Raw genomic sequence first — 18212 nt, 5'->3', positions numbered from 1 at the left:
TGTGCAGGTACAGAAAGTGTATCTGGGGTGAGGCAAAAGGTGCTTTCAAAATACCGGGCACTGAGGGAGACTGCATGACACACATTTTGTCTACACGTGTCTGTCTGTCCATCGCGGCAGGTCACCACCTAAGGGACGCCCCGCCGGGAGGTGACAGGTGACCAAGACCGCTGACGCTGGAGCACCCTGAACGCCCAGGCCTGGGGCACGGGGAGGCTGCGGGCGCCGCCGCTTTCCCTCAGGCACGCTCTGTGGGAGGCAGGCGCCCTCCGGGCAGGCTCTAGCCAAGAGCCCATCGCTCGGAGGGGCGGCCAGGCCCCGGGGCACCGCGGCCTGGCCTGGCCTGGCCTGGCCTGGCCTGGCCTGGCCTCGCCTCGCCCCCCAGCCCCGGCGCCGGCAGAGGCTGAGGCCACCCGGCGGTAGCGCACCGCGCATGCGCCGCCGCTGCCACCGCTCCGGCCGCCGTTGAGCCGCCGACCGCATCCACAGCGGGGGAAAGGGGCGGGCGGGTGCTGCTGCGCCTGCGCGGGCGGTTCCCGGGCAGCCTGCGCGGGGGGGCCGGGCCGAGCCGAGCCGAGCGGTGGGTGGCCGCGCGCGCGCGAGCCCGGTGGCGTGGCCAGCCGTGCGGGCGCCGCGGGGCATGGTGAGCAAGGGCCCGCTGCTGCGCCTGCTGACCGCCATCAACCGGAGGAGGATGAAGCTGCTTATGGGGCTCGCCTTCGTCGCCTATGTCGCCTGTGAGTGAGCTGGGGGTGGGGGCGGGTCTGGCCCGGCCATTCATTGCCCGCCGGCCGGGCGCCCCCCCCCCGGCCCCCCGCCGCCTGGGTGGCGGCTCCTCCCGCGCCCGGTGGGGCCGCGCCGTTGCGACCCGCCGCAGCGCGGCCGCTCCCGGCCCCGGCGGGGAAGGGGGGCTCCCCGCGGGCCCCCGCCCCCCCGCGTCTCTGGACGGCCGGGCTGAGGGCTTCCTCCATCTCCCCGCCCTGCCGAAACTTTGCCGAGTCCAGCGGGCAGCCGGCTAGGCCGTGGCGGAGGGCGCCGGCGGGGCCGCCGGCCGGGCCGGGCCGGGGGTCACCGTCAGGAGTCCTTCCCCCACCCCGTCCCGAGGGTTTGCGCGGGGAGGACCCCCCCTGCCCCCTCGGCGGCCCTGGGGGGCGACGGCTGGGGGTGGCGTGCGCACTGCGGGCGGCTGCGTCCCTCCCGGGGCCCGCGACCGCCCCTGCCCTCGGTGCCCCGCGGGAGGGAAGGGGCTCCAGGGGCTCGCCGTGCGGCAGGCGGCCGGCCGGCCCTTCAGGCCGAGCCCCGGGCGGGCGGAGGGGCGGAGGGGTGAGCTGCCTCGGCAGGGAGGCTGAGGGGGAGCGGGACGAGCCAGCCGTGGCTCAGGGAGTAAGTATTTCCGCAGCCGCTCCTCAGACCGCTCTTTGTCCGCCTTGGTCCTAACCTGGTAGCTGTGCGAGGTGAGCCTGCGAGGAAGTTTTGCAGGGCGGGCCTCGTGTCTGGTTTTTGTGAAATCCTCCGATGTCCTCTGAGGCTAAGTAAATGTTTGTTTGTTTGCTTATTAGCTCAGCACGTAGCTGAAGTCTTAAGAGCCTGAAGAAAGGCACAGAGGTATTTGGGAAAATCTTAGAACAACCACTGACAGGGATGTTTATGACTTCAATTATTGGGCGTGAGTCAAATAGTCTCACATTTATAACGTTGTCCTGTCAGCTCTCTTCCCTTTCTCGTCCAGATTTTTCTGTGGTGGTTTTCAGATTCAGTTTATTTTTGTTAGCCTGTTCTGGTTTTAGACTTTGTCAGATTTTACATAGATGGCACATCGTGAGGAAGCATCTTTGATGCCTTGTCAGCTTAGCTAGGGACAAGTGATTCTCTTGGATCTTGAAAGCATATATAGATGAGCTAGCGTTGGGGATGAGTGTGTGCATCAGAGCTAGGATACTTCCTTTGCGTTTTGGACGGTGGAGAGGTACAACTCAAGTAATTTGGCAGAAAGGATGGTGTTTCCTACCCCAGAAACACAACATAGGAATTCCCTTTGCTACTATATATTACTGTGTTTGCAGGACCTCATTATTTAGATACTGCTGTTATTGTTGAAGTTGTGTGCTGGCTCTGACTCTTAAGACAGTTTGTTTGTCCAAGGGACTTCAGGTCCCACGCATACAAAAGCAGGGACATCTTAGTGTCCTTATTTGGAAGAGTTTGATGTTTTGCCAAAAGTTATACTTAATTTTGAAACCAAAGTCAATAGGCCCTGTGAAAATACTGAAATTGAGCGGCAGTTGACACAGTCATTAGGACCTGGCTGTTGATTAGATTCTACCGACCTAGTTGGTGTTTGCTTTCTAGCTTTGTGAGTAAAAGTTAGACTTAAGGAAGGGAAAAACTGCCATGTGATTTCTCCTGTCTGGGCTCCAAGTCACAGAAGTCTTCTCACAGCTTGTTTCCGGTTGTTCTTTGAGATTCAGAAAAAATGGAGGATGAGAAGGGACTACAGGTCAGTGTGGCAAAATGGAGCTTGAAAAGGGAACAGGTTGGTGTCTGATGGGAGTATGTTTTTTTGCAAATTAACATGTCAGATTGCTGTGCTTTTCAATCTTTTGACTAGCAGTCAGAAGTAGTGGAATCATTAGTTATAGCTCTGGTGTCTTCAGTACAGAATGACACGCTAGCAGATGCCTGGTCTAATAGATTCTAGAGAGACTATTTTTTGTTTTCTTTTCTATGGAAGTGATTATGATCCCATCCCCCTATCCTAAAAGTGTACTCCTTGCAATATTACTGAATCATCACTGTGCTCTGGTTGCAGCCAGATAATGCCAGACTAAAATAGCATAGAATCTGAGAAAACTGATCTGCTGGTGTAGGTGTATGTGCTGGCACTTTTTACATTACTTCTTTCTCAAGTGCTCTCCAAATGACTAAGTGTTTTCAGGCTGTGCACCTCCTTTCCATGAATTTCCATTCAGTGTTAGTACATGAGGAATCAGATTTGAAGCACATTATGTTACAGGGAATGAAATACTTGGCAAGTACATTATTTTTTTATGAACTAGGAGATAGGACTTTTTTTTGATAGTGCCATTTTGTCAGTTTGTGTGTAAAACCCCGAGAGAATATTTAGGGAGTATCTTTTAGAAAAGTGCCTTATTTCATAAAAAGCTTCTGCCTTTGAATGCAAATTTGTTACAAACGTGCCTGAAGAACTTCTCTGTGAGAGTTTTCAAACTAGAAGAAGCGCTTATTACAGGCAGTTGAAAGCCTCTCGGCTATAAAGAGTCATTGAATGGCTCTCTTGGTAGTTTCACAGCACAAGGTGTTGAGTGGTTAGGCTGACTTAGGTATCCCTGCTTCACATCTCCCGATTCTCAACAGCATCCACCACATATAGGGACTTAAATTTCTGTGCTGTGCACCAGATAAAGGAACTGGTCTGATCTAAGATCACCTTTACAGGTTATAAGCATCTGGCAGTGTGGGTGTAGCTGTTTTGGCCCAACTGAGAAGGCCATGGAGTGATGAAATGGGCAGCAGGGAGTGCTGTTGGCAGCCTTGCCATCACACACTTTACAGGTCTACAGTTAGTGTCTCACCTAAAGAGTCTGAGGTACACGGTCAGGCTCATGTTAAAGATACCTAGAGCTCTTTTTATGGACTTCACTGGTTTCCCTAGTGGCACTTAGAGTAAGAAGGATCCTTACTTTACATCTGGGTTTGAATTAAAGTAGTATTTGACATCTCATTTCTGTAAATCTAATTTCTATTAATTAAAAAAAATCATTGTTCACTTGAAACAGTGTGCTATGCATACTTTGTCTGTAAAAAAAATAGAATCCAAAAGGAGCATTCCTATGTAGCAGGCAGTTAAAATTGTAACTTAAGCAGCTGTTCCCTAGCAAAACTGAAGTGAACAGAGTTTTAAGCTACATTTACCTTATCTGTAGACCCTAGAAGAAAGGGGTGACTTTGTTCCCTGTCACCCAAGTGAATCTGGAGATAGTGCAGCTAGTGAGCTGTCTGAATCACTCTGTAATCTGGTAGAATGCTACTCAGTTTATTATTACTATTTTTTAATATTTTTTAATATTTTTTTTCAGAATTAGCTTAATTGACTCACTTGCGGTGCTGTCTCCTTCTGTGAACGTTGCATGGCTATACTGTGCTACATATAATGGGAAGCCTTGCCCAAAGGTTGAAATTTCATTGCCCTTTTAATGGTACAGTCTTTTGCTACAGCTTTTCTCTGATGTAACACACAGCAAGAAACTGCAGGAGTGCTAGTGCTAACCAAAGGAGAGGGGGGGAATGTGGAGGTGGACTGAAACAAATCCTTTCAGTGGATGGCTGCACTTGCATCATCTTGAAGCCTTTGTGAAACCACAGCTTAAGAACATGAGGTGATTATAAACACAAGTGGATTTAATTGATTTTTTGCTGTCCGTAACAAGAAATGTAGACAGATCATAAAACAACCACTAATTAAATAGATACTGTAAAAAAATTTTAAAAATCCACTGTCATCACAATATGAGTAACTTATGTGCAAGCTGAGAGGGTTTTCTTGTTTGAAAAGCCCGTTTGTGGGTTTTGTGGGTATGTCAATACATAGACCCCTTCAACTCGTGCCCTTTGAAGTTTTAATGTTTATTCAGCTTCGTACAGGCATACTGAGATGCTTTAGTGAGGCTGTCTTTGTAGAATCGGGACCTTACGTAGGTTGTTGGAAATAACACTGTAAAATCTTGTAGCCAGATTTTAAAGACCAGAGCTCGACAATCTGCATGGTTTGCTTTAATCTTGGTGCTGCTATAAACAACCTACTGATGTCTTGGTATAACGAGGGAGTTGCATGTTCTTAATGAAAATAAAGAGCTCTGTTTCTGGTAAAGTAGAATAGTTCTCTTTGCTTGTTCGTAGATCAAATAGTTCTCAGGAAGTATGTCAGTAAGTAGACTTGTTCCTTTTCCAAGGGAAAAAAGAATGAATAGTAAGGTGCTGTTGCGAGATCCATGATTAAGGCCTCATTACCTTTATAAGATAAATTACAACACAGCTACTGAAACAACTTAAAAACAAAATGTCAAAATAATGTGTGGGAAGTACATCCTACAGTGTTGTGGCCTGACTTCTCCCAACATTGTTAGATTCCATGGTGGTTATCCTTTGTTGTACAAGGTTAGTCATTTTTGTCAGATTTCCATCAGCTGGGAAGAAGGTAATGTGCTCTTCTCAGAATATCAAAGTGTGAGTATGCTTTTCGGTTTGAATCTTACCCGCCCCTTGCATGTTGCTTATCTTGCATGTGTTCAAAACAAAGGTTAAATGCTACTTAGTGTTGTGTTCTGATAATCTTTTACTTTCACTTTTCATAATGGAAAACTAGCTGCAAATTTGGTCCTGTCCTATTGCTTCAGGCTAGCTGTCTGAAAGTTACTCAGCACTGCTGTGGAGAATACCAGACATCTTCCTTCCCCAGTTGTTTTACAACCAGACAGCAGGATTGACTGGCCACGGATGAGTTAGAAATGGTCTCATGTGACATCAGGCTCGCCTGCTTTTTGTGTCAGCATGCCATGGATTCCCCACAAAAAAACAAACAAACCAAAAACATTTGCTTGCTGGCTTCATGTCCTGCAGAGCTGCCTTTCATCTGTGGGTTTATGCAAATAAGTTTACTGTCTTCAACAGCTTCCAGTTCCCTGCTCATCAGGCTTCCAGCTAACTGTAGCTGGGTAGCGTGAACAAATTTTCATAAGCTTCAGTTCAGTTTCAGGAATGGATGGACCTCAACTCTGCTTTGCTAGCTCTGATGTTTTAAAAAATTTTTTTGGCATCCTGGAGAAAATCACCCTTACAGTTCCCAGCTTATCTTCATTTATTATTTGTCTTTAGTGTTTGTCTTTAATATTTTATCTCTACTTAGTATTTGTCTTTCCTGTGGCATGTGCAGGAGGTGGTGTCGTCATCATTCTACTGAAGGACAAACATTCTTGGAGCTTTCATCTTCTTTCCCGTCTGTGTTTTTGCAACGGGGAAATGTTTCCCTATCATTTCTATTGCTTGTTTCTTTTCTGTAAGATTGGTTGACCAAAGCAGAGTTTAGTTGAAACCAGTAGTTCTCAGCTTCTGCTTCGTGGACCCTAGGGAGGGAGAGGTGGGGGTTACTGCACCAATTTACCTGAAGGGGCCTGTAAAAGGTAACTGGGAAGAGTGAATTTGTTTCAGTTACAGTGCTGACCACTGGAGCATGCTGTGAGTCTGCTGAAAACAACCCTGGCAGTCAACAAAATAAAATGCTGAAAGTAATCAATTTGAGTCATGACTCCTCATTTGATTGCCACCCTAATTTGAGTCATGTTACCTTGGATGGCTGCTCAGTTTCTGGGGTTTGTCATGCATGCTAGTGTATCATCATTATCTTGGGAGTGTGGAATATTCTCTGCCTCTGAGTTTCTTGAAAAAAGTCCCACAGTTCTGCTAGCCATGTCTGGGAAGCAAAGGGAAGGTCAAGGGCTAAATTAAAGAAATCAGTGCCCACCCCCCCCCCTTTTTTTTTTTTAATAAGGCATTTGAAAAATCAGGGCTGCTGTCTAGATTGGGAAAAGCATGATTGTGTAAAACTGCATATGATATATTGCAGTTGTTGAGATAATAGTTCTTCTGCTTTCTCTTTCCTTCACTTGAAACAGGGAGATGTGTGGCCCTAACAGCAGCCGGTACAGGTCTGTTGGCTTAGAATTTTCTGTTGATTTCTTTAACCTGCCATATTGCTTTAAAGCAAATGGAGAAAATGCTTTTTTCAACAGATTTTGTGCATTTGAATTGTGTAGATCAGATTTATCTGGAGATAGATGTCATTTCATAGGTTTTTTTTCATTATCTGCTGCTGTTTAAGGAAAGACTTAGGGCTTTCAGTTCTTTCTCTCTTATGAAGTGAGAAGGGGACACGGGGATGTTAGCAATTTAGATTGCTTAGCTTTCACATTGCCAAAATAATTTTGACCTGATTCAGAATGCAATTATTGCATAGTACTTCAGTTAGGTATAGGTCAAAGTCCTTCTGTTGTCTTCTTTGGGAATTCAAACCTTTTGTAGGCAGTCAACATATTTGCAAACCACTTTGCTGTTTCAAGCCAGTAAATTAAAAGCTAGAAAGTTTTATGATGTCCAAGGACACTCAAGTATATGTGGTGATGAAAATTGAAGATCCTGTTTGGGAGTTCATAACTGTGATGAGTTACATGCATTGTGGTTTTTTGTTGTAAATATTGGATTTTTTTTCTGTTTGTAGTAGCTAACAGTTGGAGTGCATTACCTTACTTGTGGCATACAAAGGATAGACAAAAATGGATGAGTAGTGGTAAAGAATGATATGCTAAAGATAGGAGATAGGAGTAGAAACACTGAACACAGAACTGGAAAAAAGACTTAGAAGAGTTGGAAAGAATTTGATGTCTGGGAAATGAAGAACAGAATTCAGTTGTAAAGTGATGATGCTAACTGAAAGGAGATGGAGACTCCCTTTTTACAAGGAATCATATGGAAAAGATGAGGCGTAATGGGTACAAGTTACTCCTGGGGAGATTCCAGTTGGACACAAGAGGAAAATTTTTCACAACGAGAACAATCAGCTGTTGGAATAATCTCCCCAGGCAAGCAGTGGATTTTAAGATTCAACTGGAGAGGGTGCTGGGCCATCTTGTCTAGACTTTTTGTCTAGTCTTGTCTAGAATTTCATGGCCTTTGCCATGAAGGGTTAGACCAGATGATCCTTGAGGTCCCTTCCAACCTGGTATTCTACGATTCTGTGTTAGAGTAAGTATTCATGGTCAGCTTCCCATCCAGTATGAAGCACCATTAACTCTTGTAAAGAAAGAAAATTTGCATGATGTTATATCTTGCAGCTGTAGGGATGTATCAGTGCCAGAGTTTAAGTAGTCGTTCTTAAGAGAGGGTACAAAAATGTTGTCTTGGTGACTATGTTGCCTTGCTTTTGCTAGGTGATGACTAGCTGAGAGATTGACAGAGTGGTAGTGTTATCCAAGTTGAAGAGAGAGCATCTTCCCCTTTAGAAAACCCTGGTGGGAGAAGCTGTAATTCCTATTTGCTGTCTTTGATTTGTGGCAGGAACTTTACTGTTGAACAAGACATCAGCTGAGGAAATATAACAGGAAAAACTACTTGCCATACAGAAACCTATATAGACATACAAGAGGAGTAGATTTTACATTTTTTTCTAATATTCAAATTATTGCACATTCTCCAAAGGCATAACCATAAACTTCACCCAGGAAGGCGACATTGCATAATACAAAGTTATGATTAGTAATTGTATGTTATCTCCACTAATATTGCAACATACTCTCGTTAATCTCAATATAAGAATTTTCTAAAGCAAATTAACAAACTGCTGGAATTACAGATAGGATAGAACTGGGGATTTTTTTTTATTGTTATGGACTCTAGAGTATAAAATGCAGTTTGAAATGCATTGGCCAAGTCATAGAATGGTTTGGGTTGGAAGGAACCTTTAAAGATCATCTAGTTCTGACCCCCCTGCTATGGGCAGGGACACTTTCCACTAGACCAGGTTGCTCAAAGCCCCGTCCAACCTGGCCTTGAACACTGCCAGGGAGGGGGCATCCACAGCTTCTCCGGGCAACCTGTTCCAGTGTCTCACCACTATCATAGTAAAGAATTGCACAACAGGAAATTGCTTGGGATTTCTGTTGTACTTTTTCGAGTGTGATTTAACAGATTTTGTGTTGTTTTTTACTTGATGCGGGCAGGGTTGGCTTGTAGCCAAAGGATAGCTCTTGGAATAGTGCTGTGCTGAAAGTAGCCCAGTCATCGTACTGCTCTGCATCTGGCATAATTTCAGAAAGGGTCTTTTCTAGAAAAACTAAACAAACCTTTAAATTTCCAGGAATATAAATGTATTCAGTAGAAAGAAAAACATTCTTTACTCCTCTGTGACTGATTGGCTTTTGTTTAATGTAGTTTTGAGAAGTCTTGGAAATCTACAACAATTTTACCATAAGGCTGTGCTTGCCAGGTAGTTATAGCTTTATCTCTCAGAGGCTGGAGGGGAAAAAAACAAACAACAAACCAAACAAAAAAGAGGGTTGGGGTTTTTTGAAAACTGTGAGTGATTAATGTTTGGTTGGCAAAATGTAAATACCTCTTTAATAACAATACTGTGATTAAGGCTTTAAGAAACAAATCTGTTTTTTGAAAGTACAGCTCTTTATCGCTTCATCCAAGGCATGTCATTCTTCTTCTCTGGAAGCTGTCACTTTAAAGTGTAATGTCTGTGGGAGTGATTAATGCCTTGGATGTATTTTTAATCTGCATGGTACTTGCAATTAATCCTTGTAAAAACACTACAATAAAAATGATTGTTCTCATTATTTTGTGGAAGGGATGCATAAGGGAAAAAACATCCCAGAACAGATAAGCGTCAAAATAGGACTACACCTTTCTCCTACAGGCTATTAAACCAGGCTTTCATGTGTCTCAGAACAATCCAGATATTCTGATCTCTTCCCTAATGGCAACTTATTCTTACCTTAATCAGTCATTTGGTGAGGTGTACAAATAGTCTTTAAGAGAATAAGCAGAACCGCTCTCTCTTCTCTCTTGTAGGTGAGTGTCTTAATTGTTTGGTTACAAGTCATGCTTCTGTCTGTCTAGTCCAATTAATCATAAAGTCTTCCCTTGCACATTGTCTGTCTGAATGCCCTCTAATTGGATGAACGGGAAGTTCTTCATAGAGAACGTACTGTGTGTGGCTGTAGGGGGTGAGGGTGTTAAATCTCTAAGGTTTGAAAATTGGCATAGGATCCTGGATGAATACTTCATGGCTTAAAAGATTCATCTTTAGAGTTGGATTTTTTTTTTAATTCTGTATTTTTAAGACTGGCTTTTACAGTGAGGTGCTCAGTTATGTTAGCGTTTGCTCAAATTGGGTCCATTAGGAGTCTGATGCTTTTGAAAACTGGGTTTATATGTAGTGCCTGATTCATGACCTTGCTGGTATGGAAGCTTTTTTATCCATCCACATGTTTGCAGCTTTTGCTGCCTGAACTTGGTGGGCCTGTCAAGGGGTTTTATGGTGCCTGTGAGGGTTTCCATCTTGGATTTAGGCTTGTAATTCTGCATCATTCTGCTTGTGGATTTGGGCTCACTTGCCTTGTTTCCATTATTCTTGCCTGAATGTCAAACTGACCTTCCTTTAGGGCAAGGAAGTGACAAGTCAAGGAAGTCCTCTGTGAGCCATAGTCATACTGCTGGTTCTGCAGCTGTGTAAGCTGTTATATGTAAATAATTGTTTTACAAAAAAACCCCAAAAAACCTTAATTCCGCTGTAGTGCAAAACCTTATCTCTGATCCCTTCCACCTTGGTGTAAGCTGTAATGTGAACATGCAGTAGTAGCCAAAGAGGTCCTCGCTAGAATTGTGTGTTCAGGATACTTTGTGAGGGCAGTATATTCAAGCGAGTTTCTGTGGCACCTCTCTGCATGTGAGAGAGACTTCAGGGTTCTTCAAATCCCTTCATATGGTATTTCCTATGTGGGTCATTTTGCAGTTTCTTTTTTTTTTTTTTTGTTTTTGCAATGGTACGAAAATACGTTTCCTAGAAGTTTAATGGAAGGTCGTTTACTCCTACAGAACTGGGATATCAAACATAGTCTTTCTGGAAATACATGAATGCCTTTCTGAGCTCCTCTTTTCTGCTGTGGACACTGAGCACACACAATTAAGATGTTTTCTTTAGGAAGAGGGTTTCTTGTATGCAATGTAGCTGCACTGTCTTTGCAACAAAACTGCCAGGGTGGTATTTGTGGTGCAGCTGGCAACTCATTTTTCATCAATTCCTACTTCACCAGCGGAGCCCAGATGTTTCCTGCCACTTTGTAAACAATGTTACATTATTTGTATGGGTTTCTGTAGCCCAGAAAAATAACTGGTTTTAGGTATAGCTGAGTAATGTATAACTTGAGACTTCTGTACCTGTACTTACCAGATGGTCATCATTCACTAAAAAAAAAAAAAAAAAGTTTTTCCATTAATGTTATCGTAAATAATTCTAAAATCCTAACCAGAGGGCAAATAACTTTAACTTTGTGCTCAACACAGTATCTCTTTTACCCCCAGAGATTTTACGTTATCTAATTAACATGAAGTCCACAGTATTTTTTAAATTCGTTTGGATTTTATTGATCATCTGTTCTAATATAAAGCTTTCTTATCTTTCCCCAGAAGATGACAGAGGTTTTGTGATACCACCACAGCTATCACTGTGCTCTCCTACAATTTGATAGTCTGTCATGGATTCGTTTGAGTTACTCTTTGAATTACTCAGCAGCAGTCAGTAGGTTAAAAACAGTTCACTAGCTTTGCCATACCCTTAAGGGTGGAACAGCTGCATTACTGCATCCTCACTCCTGTCTTCCCTGCTTCTCTTTCCTTGGTGTTTCTTTTCTTTTGTCCAGGAGGTGCCTGTGACTGTAGCAGCATTTTTTATTTTCTTGCTTCTGTAACACCTCATCCGTCTGCTTGAGGATGATAAGTAATTATCACGAAAATGTACGTGCAAAGCCTGAATCTAGGCAAAATACTTCATTAGCTGCTCCTTGAGACATGAAGTGCAGCTTACAAAAACTGAGGATGCTTCAGAAGCTTTCTATATGTATATTAATACTGCATATAGGTTTAGGCCTTCTTAGGACCCAGTGTAATTTGGATCTTTAGATTGAGCCTTGTCTCTTAAAGAGCAATTGCAGAATGATTTTCTGGTGATATTTCCTGTGTTGCTGATTGTTGTGGGGTCCCTTACATAACTGTTCCATATTAACCTTGTTTGTCTTGATGATCTGAAGTTGTCAACTCTAGCACAGCCTGGTTTATGGCTTCTCATTTTTTCACTTTAAACTACACTCTGTCCTAGCTGAAAGCTGAAAGGAAAATCAGTGTTCAGAGAGTCTTCGTGCAATCGCTTAAACTCTGAACAGTTTCAAAATGTTTTTTTTCTAGTAGAAAATAAATAGGGCAGATGAATCTTTTTGTGAACTCAGAAACAGCTGATATATGTTTGCTGTGCTATTTTATACTGCCATTTGTCTTCCCTAAAACTTGTGGCACCTCTTTGGACTGGTTCAGCTATTGCATGTAGTGGCCAGTCTTTTTCATCTTGTCAGTCTGCAGTTTTCAGTTTGTGTGGTTCATGTCTACAGGACTCCTTTCTTGCTCTTGCCATTTCTTTCAATATCCCTAATAAACAAGTCCAGAGGTCTGGTTTGTTTAATCTGTGTGCGGTGACAAATTATAGTTCAGAGAATTCTTGTACATTTTGTTTATGTAATATAGTGTGGGATAATGATCAGATAAGTGTATCTGCTGATTTACTGGTCAGATAATTCCAGGTGTGGACTGGAATAGTCTAGTCCTTTTTATTGAATTACTGTATTTTCCTACTTTTTTATAGTCTCATGTAATTTCATCATAATTCCTCCCATACCCTTAAACTGTGTTCTAGTCACTTGGGGGATGTGTGTGTGTATATATATATATATATTATGAATGTAAGTTATTTAGATAATTTGTGATTAACATACTTAAGTGTTTTAAATTCCTCCTGATGATAATAGGAAAAAATGACCTCATGTATTGTTATATGACACTGTAATGTTCTCTCTATTCTTATTTTCCAGCTGTATGGGGAAACTTTGTCAATATGAGGTAACGTATATAATTTTTCTGTTGAATATCCTTATCTGAAATAAAAATCAACTTACCTTTCCCATCAACATGTATCACCTTGTATCAAGTAGGGAGTAAACAGAACAGCAGCTCACACTGTTGCTTGTATAGTTCCGAAGCAGCTGATACCATTTTTTAAATACAAGGTGTTCAGGCTCAAAAAGGGTTGTATGTCATCTGCAAGTCTTGCCCAGGATCTTACTCACACTTCAGCATCTGCCTTTATACAAATTCATCTTCTGATTTTGGATTTTTTCAGGCAAGTTGGTTGGCATAGCCTGGCACATAGGTTTGGATTTTGCTTTTCCTCAGCACAGATTTGACCATATCTCAATGACAATACAGGCTTAAATATTGAAGAGCAACAGATCGTCCACTGCTTGCCATAATTATGTTTCTGTACCTAGAATTAGAAATGTAGTTTTGAGGGTTTTACCTCCTCAGCAGTTAATTGGGAGAGAATCTGATGCTTTAACTGCTGAAAAGCAAAAAAATCCTGCGCTGTTCCCTAGAATTCTTGCCCTTAGAAACAGGAAGGTATAGCATATGCATGCAAAATGTGCAGATTCTCACAGCACTTCTTGCATACTAGTGTTTGTCCTCTGGGAAAATACACCAGGAAGACACAACTGGAAAAGAAAGTGAAGGGAATATGGGGACAGTCTGTTCCCTACAGTAAAGTCTTTGTGCATAGAGGACAAAATATTTCACCGAGTGTTGTTTTGCCAGTAAAGGGTTTTGGTACTCTGTTGCCATGCTTAGCAGCACAGAGTAAAGAAAGTTTGAGGCAAAGTAATAAAAATAATGAATTTTCTGTGGGCTCTGATTCACCCAGGACAGCTTACCCTGGGATTGGTTCCTGACCCAAGCTGTCCACTTTACTCCTCTGGGAGTTTCCCACCCTTTTTCTACAAAGAGTGTTCAGCTGTTAGGCCAACAGCTGATGAGATGCTGCAGCTTGCAGATGGAGATATCATTTAGATTACCATGTTATCATGACCAGTAAACTATGGCAGCTTAGCAGCTGTTACATGAGCAGCTGAGCATTTCCAAAGGAAGGACAAGAACCTCAGGGAGAGATTTGAGGTGGGCAGGTGTACATGGGACCCAGCGTGTTCATTCCCTGTTAATCTGTCCTTACAAATTCTGCCATTAGCTGCATCTGACTCCTTACTTGAGATGTCCCTTAGAGCTATCAAGGGGGAAAACTTTATTTCTGAAGGTCTGATGTTGGTCCTCAGCCAATACGATTGTCTTTGTTAGGAGGGAGAGCTCATTAAAAACTAAACTACAGAGTGCCAGTCCTTAAGTTCCAGGATTTGGGAATAAACAGTAGTAGGAACCATTTTTTAGGGGACCTTTTAATATTCTGAGGGGTTTTCCAAATTTTCCTTGCTCATTTAGCAGAGAGGAAAGGCTGTGTATTCCACAGATTGTTGACGTGGTTTTTTGTAAATTTCTGTTATTTGGGAAAACATTTGAAAAATTCACAAGTATTACTTAATATTGCTTTCTTATAGTAAATACATATTACGTTAACTGGTGGGGGTTTATTTGCCACTATTACAATAAATTACGATTTGCTTTGAAAAGATTGTTCAGGGCCTGTGTGTCTTAGCATAGGAATTTACTGCAGTCTTTACTTAGATGACAAAATGAATCTGGTCAATAAGATTTTTGCCTCAGTAATAGACTGAACTGACTTTTTAGTGAGAGTGTTTTACAGCGGGATGTGAAGGGAATCATTGCTCTAACAGTGTGGCCCATATATATATATATATATATATATGCTTAACAAAGGATCTTCTGTTTCCCTAGGTGTAATGACTTAAGATCCCAAGTAAAGGAGCTCTGTTTTATTTGAAAGAACTCCATTTTATGTTGGATACCTATGAATCCTCTAGTATGCAAAAACTTTCTACTGTAAGATAAATAATTGCCCTTTCAGAAAGTTTAATTGAAAAAAAGAATTATGCAAATTTAAGGAAAATTGAATAGACTAGGTGCAAGAGGTAAAATTTAAAAATACATATTCTACACTTGTAGAAGGTTACTCAAAGAATGAATGCAACTAATTGAGATACTTTACACAATTAGGTGCTAAATAAGACCACACAGGTTTGTTCAAGACGCCAACTTCTTAGTACTCTGTTTTCACAAGTTACCTTGACATCCTTCATCCCTGGCTTCATTTCAAATTAATAACATTTGTGTGAGAAGTCAGTATTGCCAATCAGATGATCACTTAAGACAAGTTTTAGTATAGGGTTTTTTCCCCCTTGTGTTTGGAGAAGTTCAAAGTCAAAGCCAGATACATTTCTCCTTCTCTCTTTTTGATTGATATTACGGTTACACTTGTGACATTAAGGGAAAATGTTCTGTTAGCATATTTGTAGCATACAGTAAACAGAGACCCTTAAAAGAGACATCTTAGGCATTTGCATAGTAAAGCTACACTCAGAAACATTTCTGCTGACCCTACCCTAGTGCAGTGATTAGACACTTTTCTACACTGAAGTTAATTTTGTCTGTAAAATGAATGTTATCTTTATTGTTATTGCTGTTTCCTGTGGGCTTGGGTCAGTTTCTGATGAACTTGGTGACAAGACTAGCTGATTTCAGTGGGAATTTTGGACCATCTGCTTTCGTTTGCTCTGAGTATGTCTTTGAAATAATACTAACTTGGGATGCTTTGAAGATACTGTTTTAATAAGAAAAGCATGATGCAGGTGCAGTGGAGCAACTATTGCTTAGTTGTGGATTATGTTTTTTCTTTTCTTGCCAACAGGTCTCTTCAAGAAAATGGGGATCAGAAAGTGGAAAGTAAAATAGAGGAGGTTAGTTTGCTAATAGTTTTGGTCTGTTTTGTTTTGAGGACTCCATTTCACTCATTTCACATTGAAAGTGTGTGTTTAGTTCATCTAATTACTCTCCATTCCACTAAAACCATTCAAAGCATTGGGTTTGTGTCTGTACATAAGTTTTTTAACTGTTCTTCCACCACAGTGGAGTTTCTTTTTTGAAAGTAATAGTTCTACTGTCTCATTTGCTGCAGAGACTGGGAGAGTCCTCCTGAGAACTGTTTTTTGTTACCGAATAAAGAATATACAGAAATTCTTTCCTCTGTCACCCTTACAAAATGCTGTATATATGTTTCATTAGAGATTTGAAATCTCCCAAAAATGCGGTCAGGGATGGTGTGCAGTACCAGTGCTTTAAGCACAGGACGTGGGTATTGAACACACTGGTGGTTCTGAACTTCTGTACCAGTACCTCTGAATTTCCGTTTCAATGTGTTTGTTGAGAAATATTAAGAATGTGAGCAATAGATCTTTCTCCAGATGTTTTTAGACTTCCAGTCTAATAACAGTAAAACAAGGACTTTAATAGATAGAAAAGTCTTTGAGGTCAGTGCCCCCCTACCCCTTGTGTGGGTGGGTGTGACCAGCAGGTTTATATATCAGTCGTTCTCTGGACACAGCAAGAGGCCCACTGAAATTGCTTAAAATCAATGAAAAGATTGTGTTCTTAGTTTGTCTTTTGCATTCCTCTCTCCTTTTTTTTCTTTTGTTTTTTTTTTTTTTTTTTAATTCTGGCAAATGTTGCAACAAGCATTCTGAAAATCGCAGTTGTTTAAGAACAGTCAAGTGCTTGAAATTCAATGGGTAGATCAGAGTTACTGTAAGGTCTAAGAAGTTGAGCATTTCTGGATCTTGTTTCTAAAGCTTTAGTTGTACAGTATCTTGAACCATCAGAATAGGTTTAACTGTTTCAAGAACTATTTGCGGCTCCACAGAGCTTGATATTTAGTGAATATAAATGACAATACCATATTTCCTCTTAACATGAATACGCAGCTTACTTCAGTTAATGAAGTTCCTGAATTGTCTAGGTCTAACCAGCAGTATTTGTACAAAACAAATGTTTTTTGTGGTTGATGATGTGTTGCTGTATAGTACCATTTCAAGAGATAACCCTCTGGTAGCTTTCAACTTATGTATGGCCCTAGATGGTAAATTTTGCAACAAGACTTTAGTAAACTTAAAACCAAGAGTTCAGGGACTTGTTGAAATTTGGCAGAACTGTTGGGAAATTTAAGTCCTGTGATAAAGAACCTGAAACTGATGCTGACTTACGTGATTCTGTGTCTCAAAGCAGTAAAAATACAAACAGAAGTCTTGTAGGTGAACTGTATTTTCTAACAAATTTCCTTTTTTTAAAAAGTGTAGTTATACCCTCAAATCATGATGTAACTTAGATTTTTAAACATGATATTTCTTCATATTCTCATCCATGTTCTGAGAGAATTATAGCCTTTGTACTGGAACTAATTCCTCTGTTTATGTGTCTGTGTACTCTTAGGTATGTCTATCTGCTGTCCATTTAAATAGTAGAGGTTTACTGACTGTCCTACTGTGCTCTGTTGCTCAATATATATTGCCTTTGACAGCCACAGACAAGTCACTTGTGACTTCACTTTGCCAAATAGAAATCATAACATTGGATATTCCTATCAACAAGGCTATGGTACTCGTAGCCTTGAGGTGTTTTGTTTTTAGTGGTAAGCTGAAGGATTTCACACTGTGCTAGGTGATTTGATTTTCGGTGAAAAAGGTTCAAGGAATTTTTTGACATAAAGGGTGCTTTAAGGTGCAAGTTTCTTGGAGTGTCTTCAGTGAAGTTCTTCGTAAGAGACTGTCATGGTTTTTGCTCTGAAGTAACTTCCTATATGCATGTTTTGTGATGTGAATCTTGTTCTATTCTTCAAAGATTAAATGTTATTCCTTCATTTTAGGCTGTTGCACCTCTAAGGGAGAAAATCAAAGACCTGGAAAAAAGGTATGTCTTTTGCTAAATCTGAAAAGCAATTAAAAAGCACAGTTCGTGTTCTGTAGCGGTCAATTCTGTAAGTTGTAGGCTGGAGATAAATGTTCTGCATATACCCTCAGTACCTTGGGATTTTTATCATATCTAAGTGAGGATGGGGCCTTGAATGCTGGAAGACATTAATGCTTAAGGTATTCGGGTTGATTAATCCCACTAAAGTAAACTGGGAGTGCTGGATTTTTGTAAAGTTCAAATCCCATGGAGGAATTTGCTGGTTTGAGTCCAGATGGTGAACGGATTACAATGGTTTTGTAAATCCAACCCAGGTGTGTGCTAAAACACACTGGTTTCAACTTTGAGACTGAAAATACGTTTTACCTCGCGTTTCCCACATTTGCGATCAGTTACCATGGTTCAGCTAATGTACAGTGATTTGCTTGTGAATCTTAGTCTGTGCACGTGCTTTGGATGAGCCCAACTAACTTGTTCCTCTCACAATTTGTAAGGGAATGTGTTATCTGGAATTAAACTGGATGATGCAACTGAGGAAAAGCAGACAAGCTTTTTGATGGGCTGCAGTTATGAAATATATGCTGTAGTTCCCCAAGCACCTTAAATTGACA

At 41.6% G+C, this 18212-nt stretch overlaps 1 protein-coding gene across 4 annotated transcripts in view; it reads left to right on the top strand.

Moving 5' to 3' along the window:
• The first annotated feature begins 567 nt into the window (after window positions 1-567).
• The window catches only part of UXS1 (UDP-glucuronate decarboxylase 1), a 63045-nt gene continuing 45400 nt past the window's right edge, over window positions 568-18212 (top strand). For 2 of the 4 annotated variants that reach the window (XM_074859132.1, XM_074859129.1), the window contains exons 1-4: window positions 568-737; window positions 12714-12741; window positions 15551-15599; window positions 17558-17601. In XM_074859132.1, coding sequence (XP_074715233.1) covers window positions 641-737; window positions 12714-12741; window positions 15551-15599; window positions 17558-17601 — 218 coding nt within the window. In that variant the 5' untranslated portion in view covers window positions 568-640. Of the gene's footprint in view, window positions 738-4054; window positions 4398-11262; window positions 11375-12713; window positions 12742-15550; window positions 15600-17557; window positions 17602-18212 lie in introns of those variants that run through there. The other 2 variants (XM_074859130.1, XM_074859131.1) reach the window with 2 other exon arrangements.

The sequence above is a fragment of the Strix uralensis genome, chromosome 2 (genome assembly GCF_047716275.1).
Source record: "Strix uralensis isolate ZFMK-TIS-50842 chromosome 2, bStrUra1, whole genome shotgun sequence".
In the NCBI taxonomy this organism is placed as follows: Eukaryota; Metazoa; Chordata; class Aves; order Strigiformes; family Strigidae; genus Strix; species Strix uralensis.
This window is presented reverse-complemented; position numbering and strand designations above follow the sequence as displayed.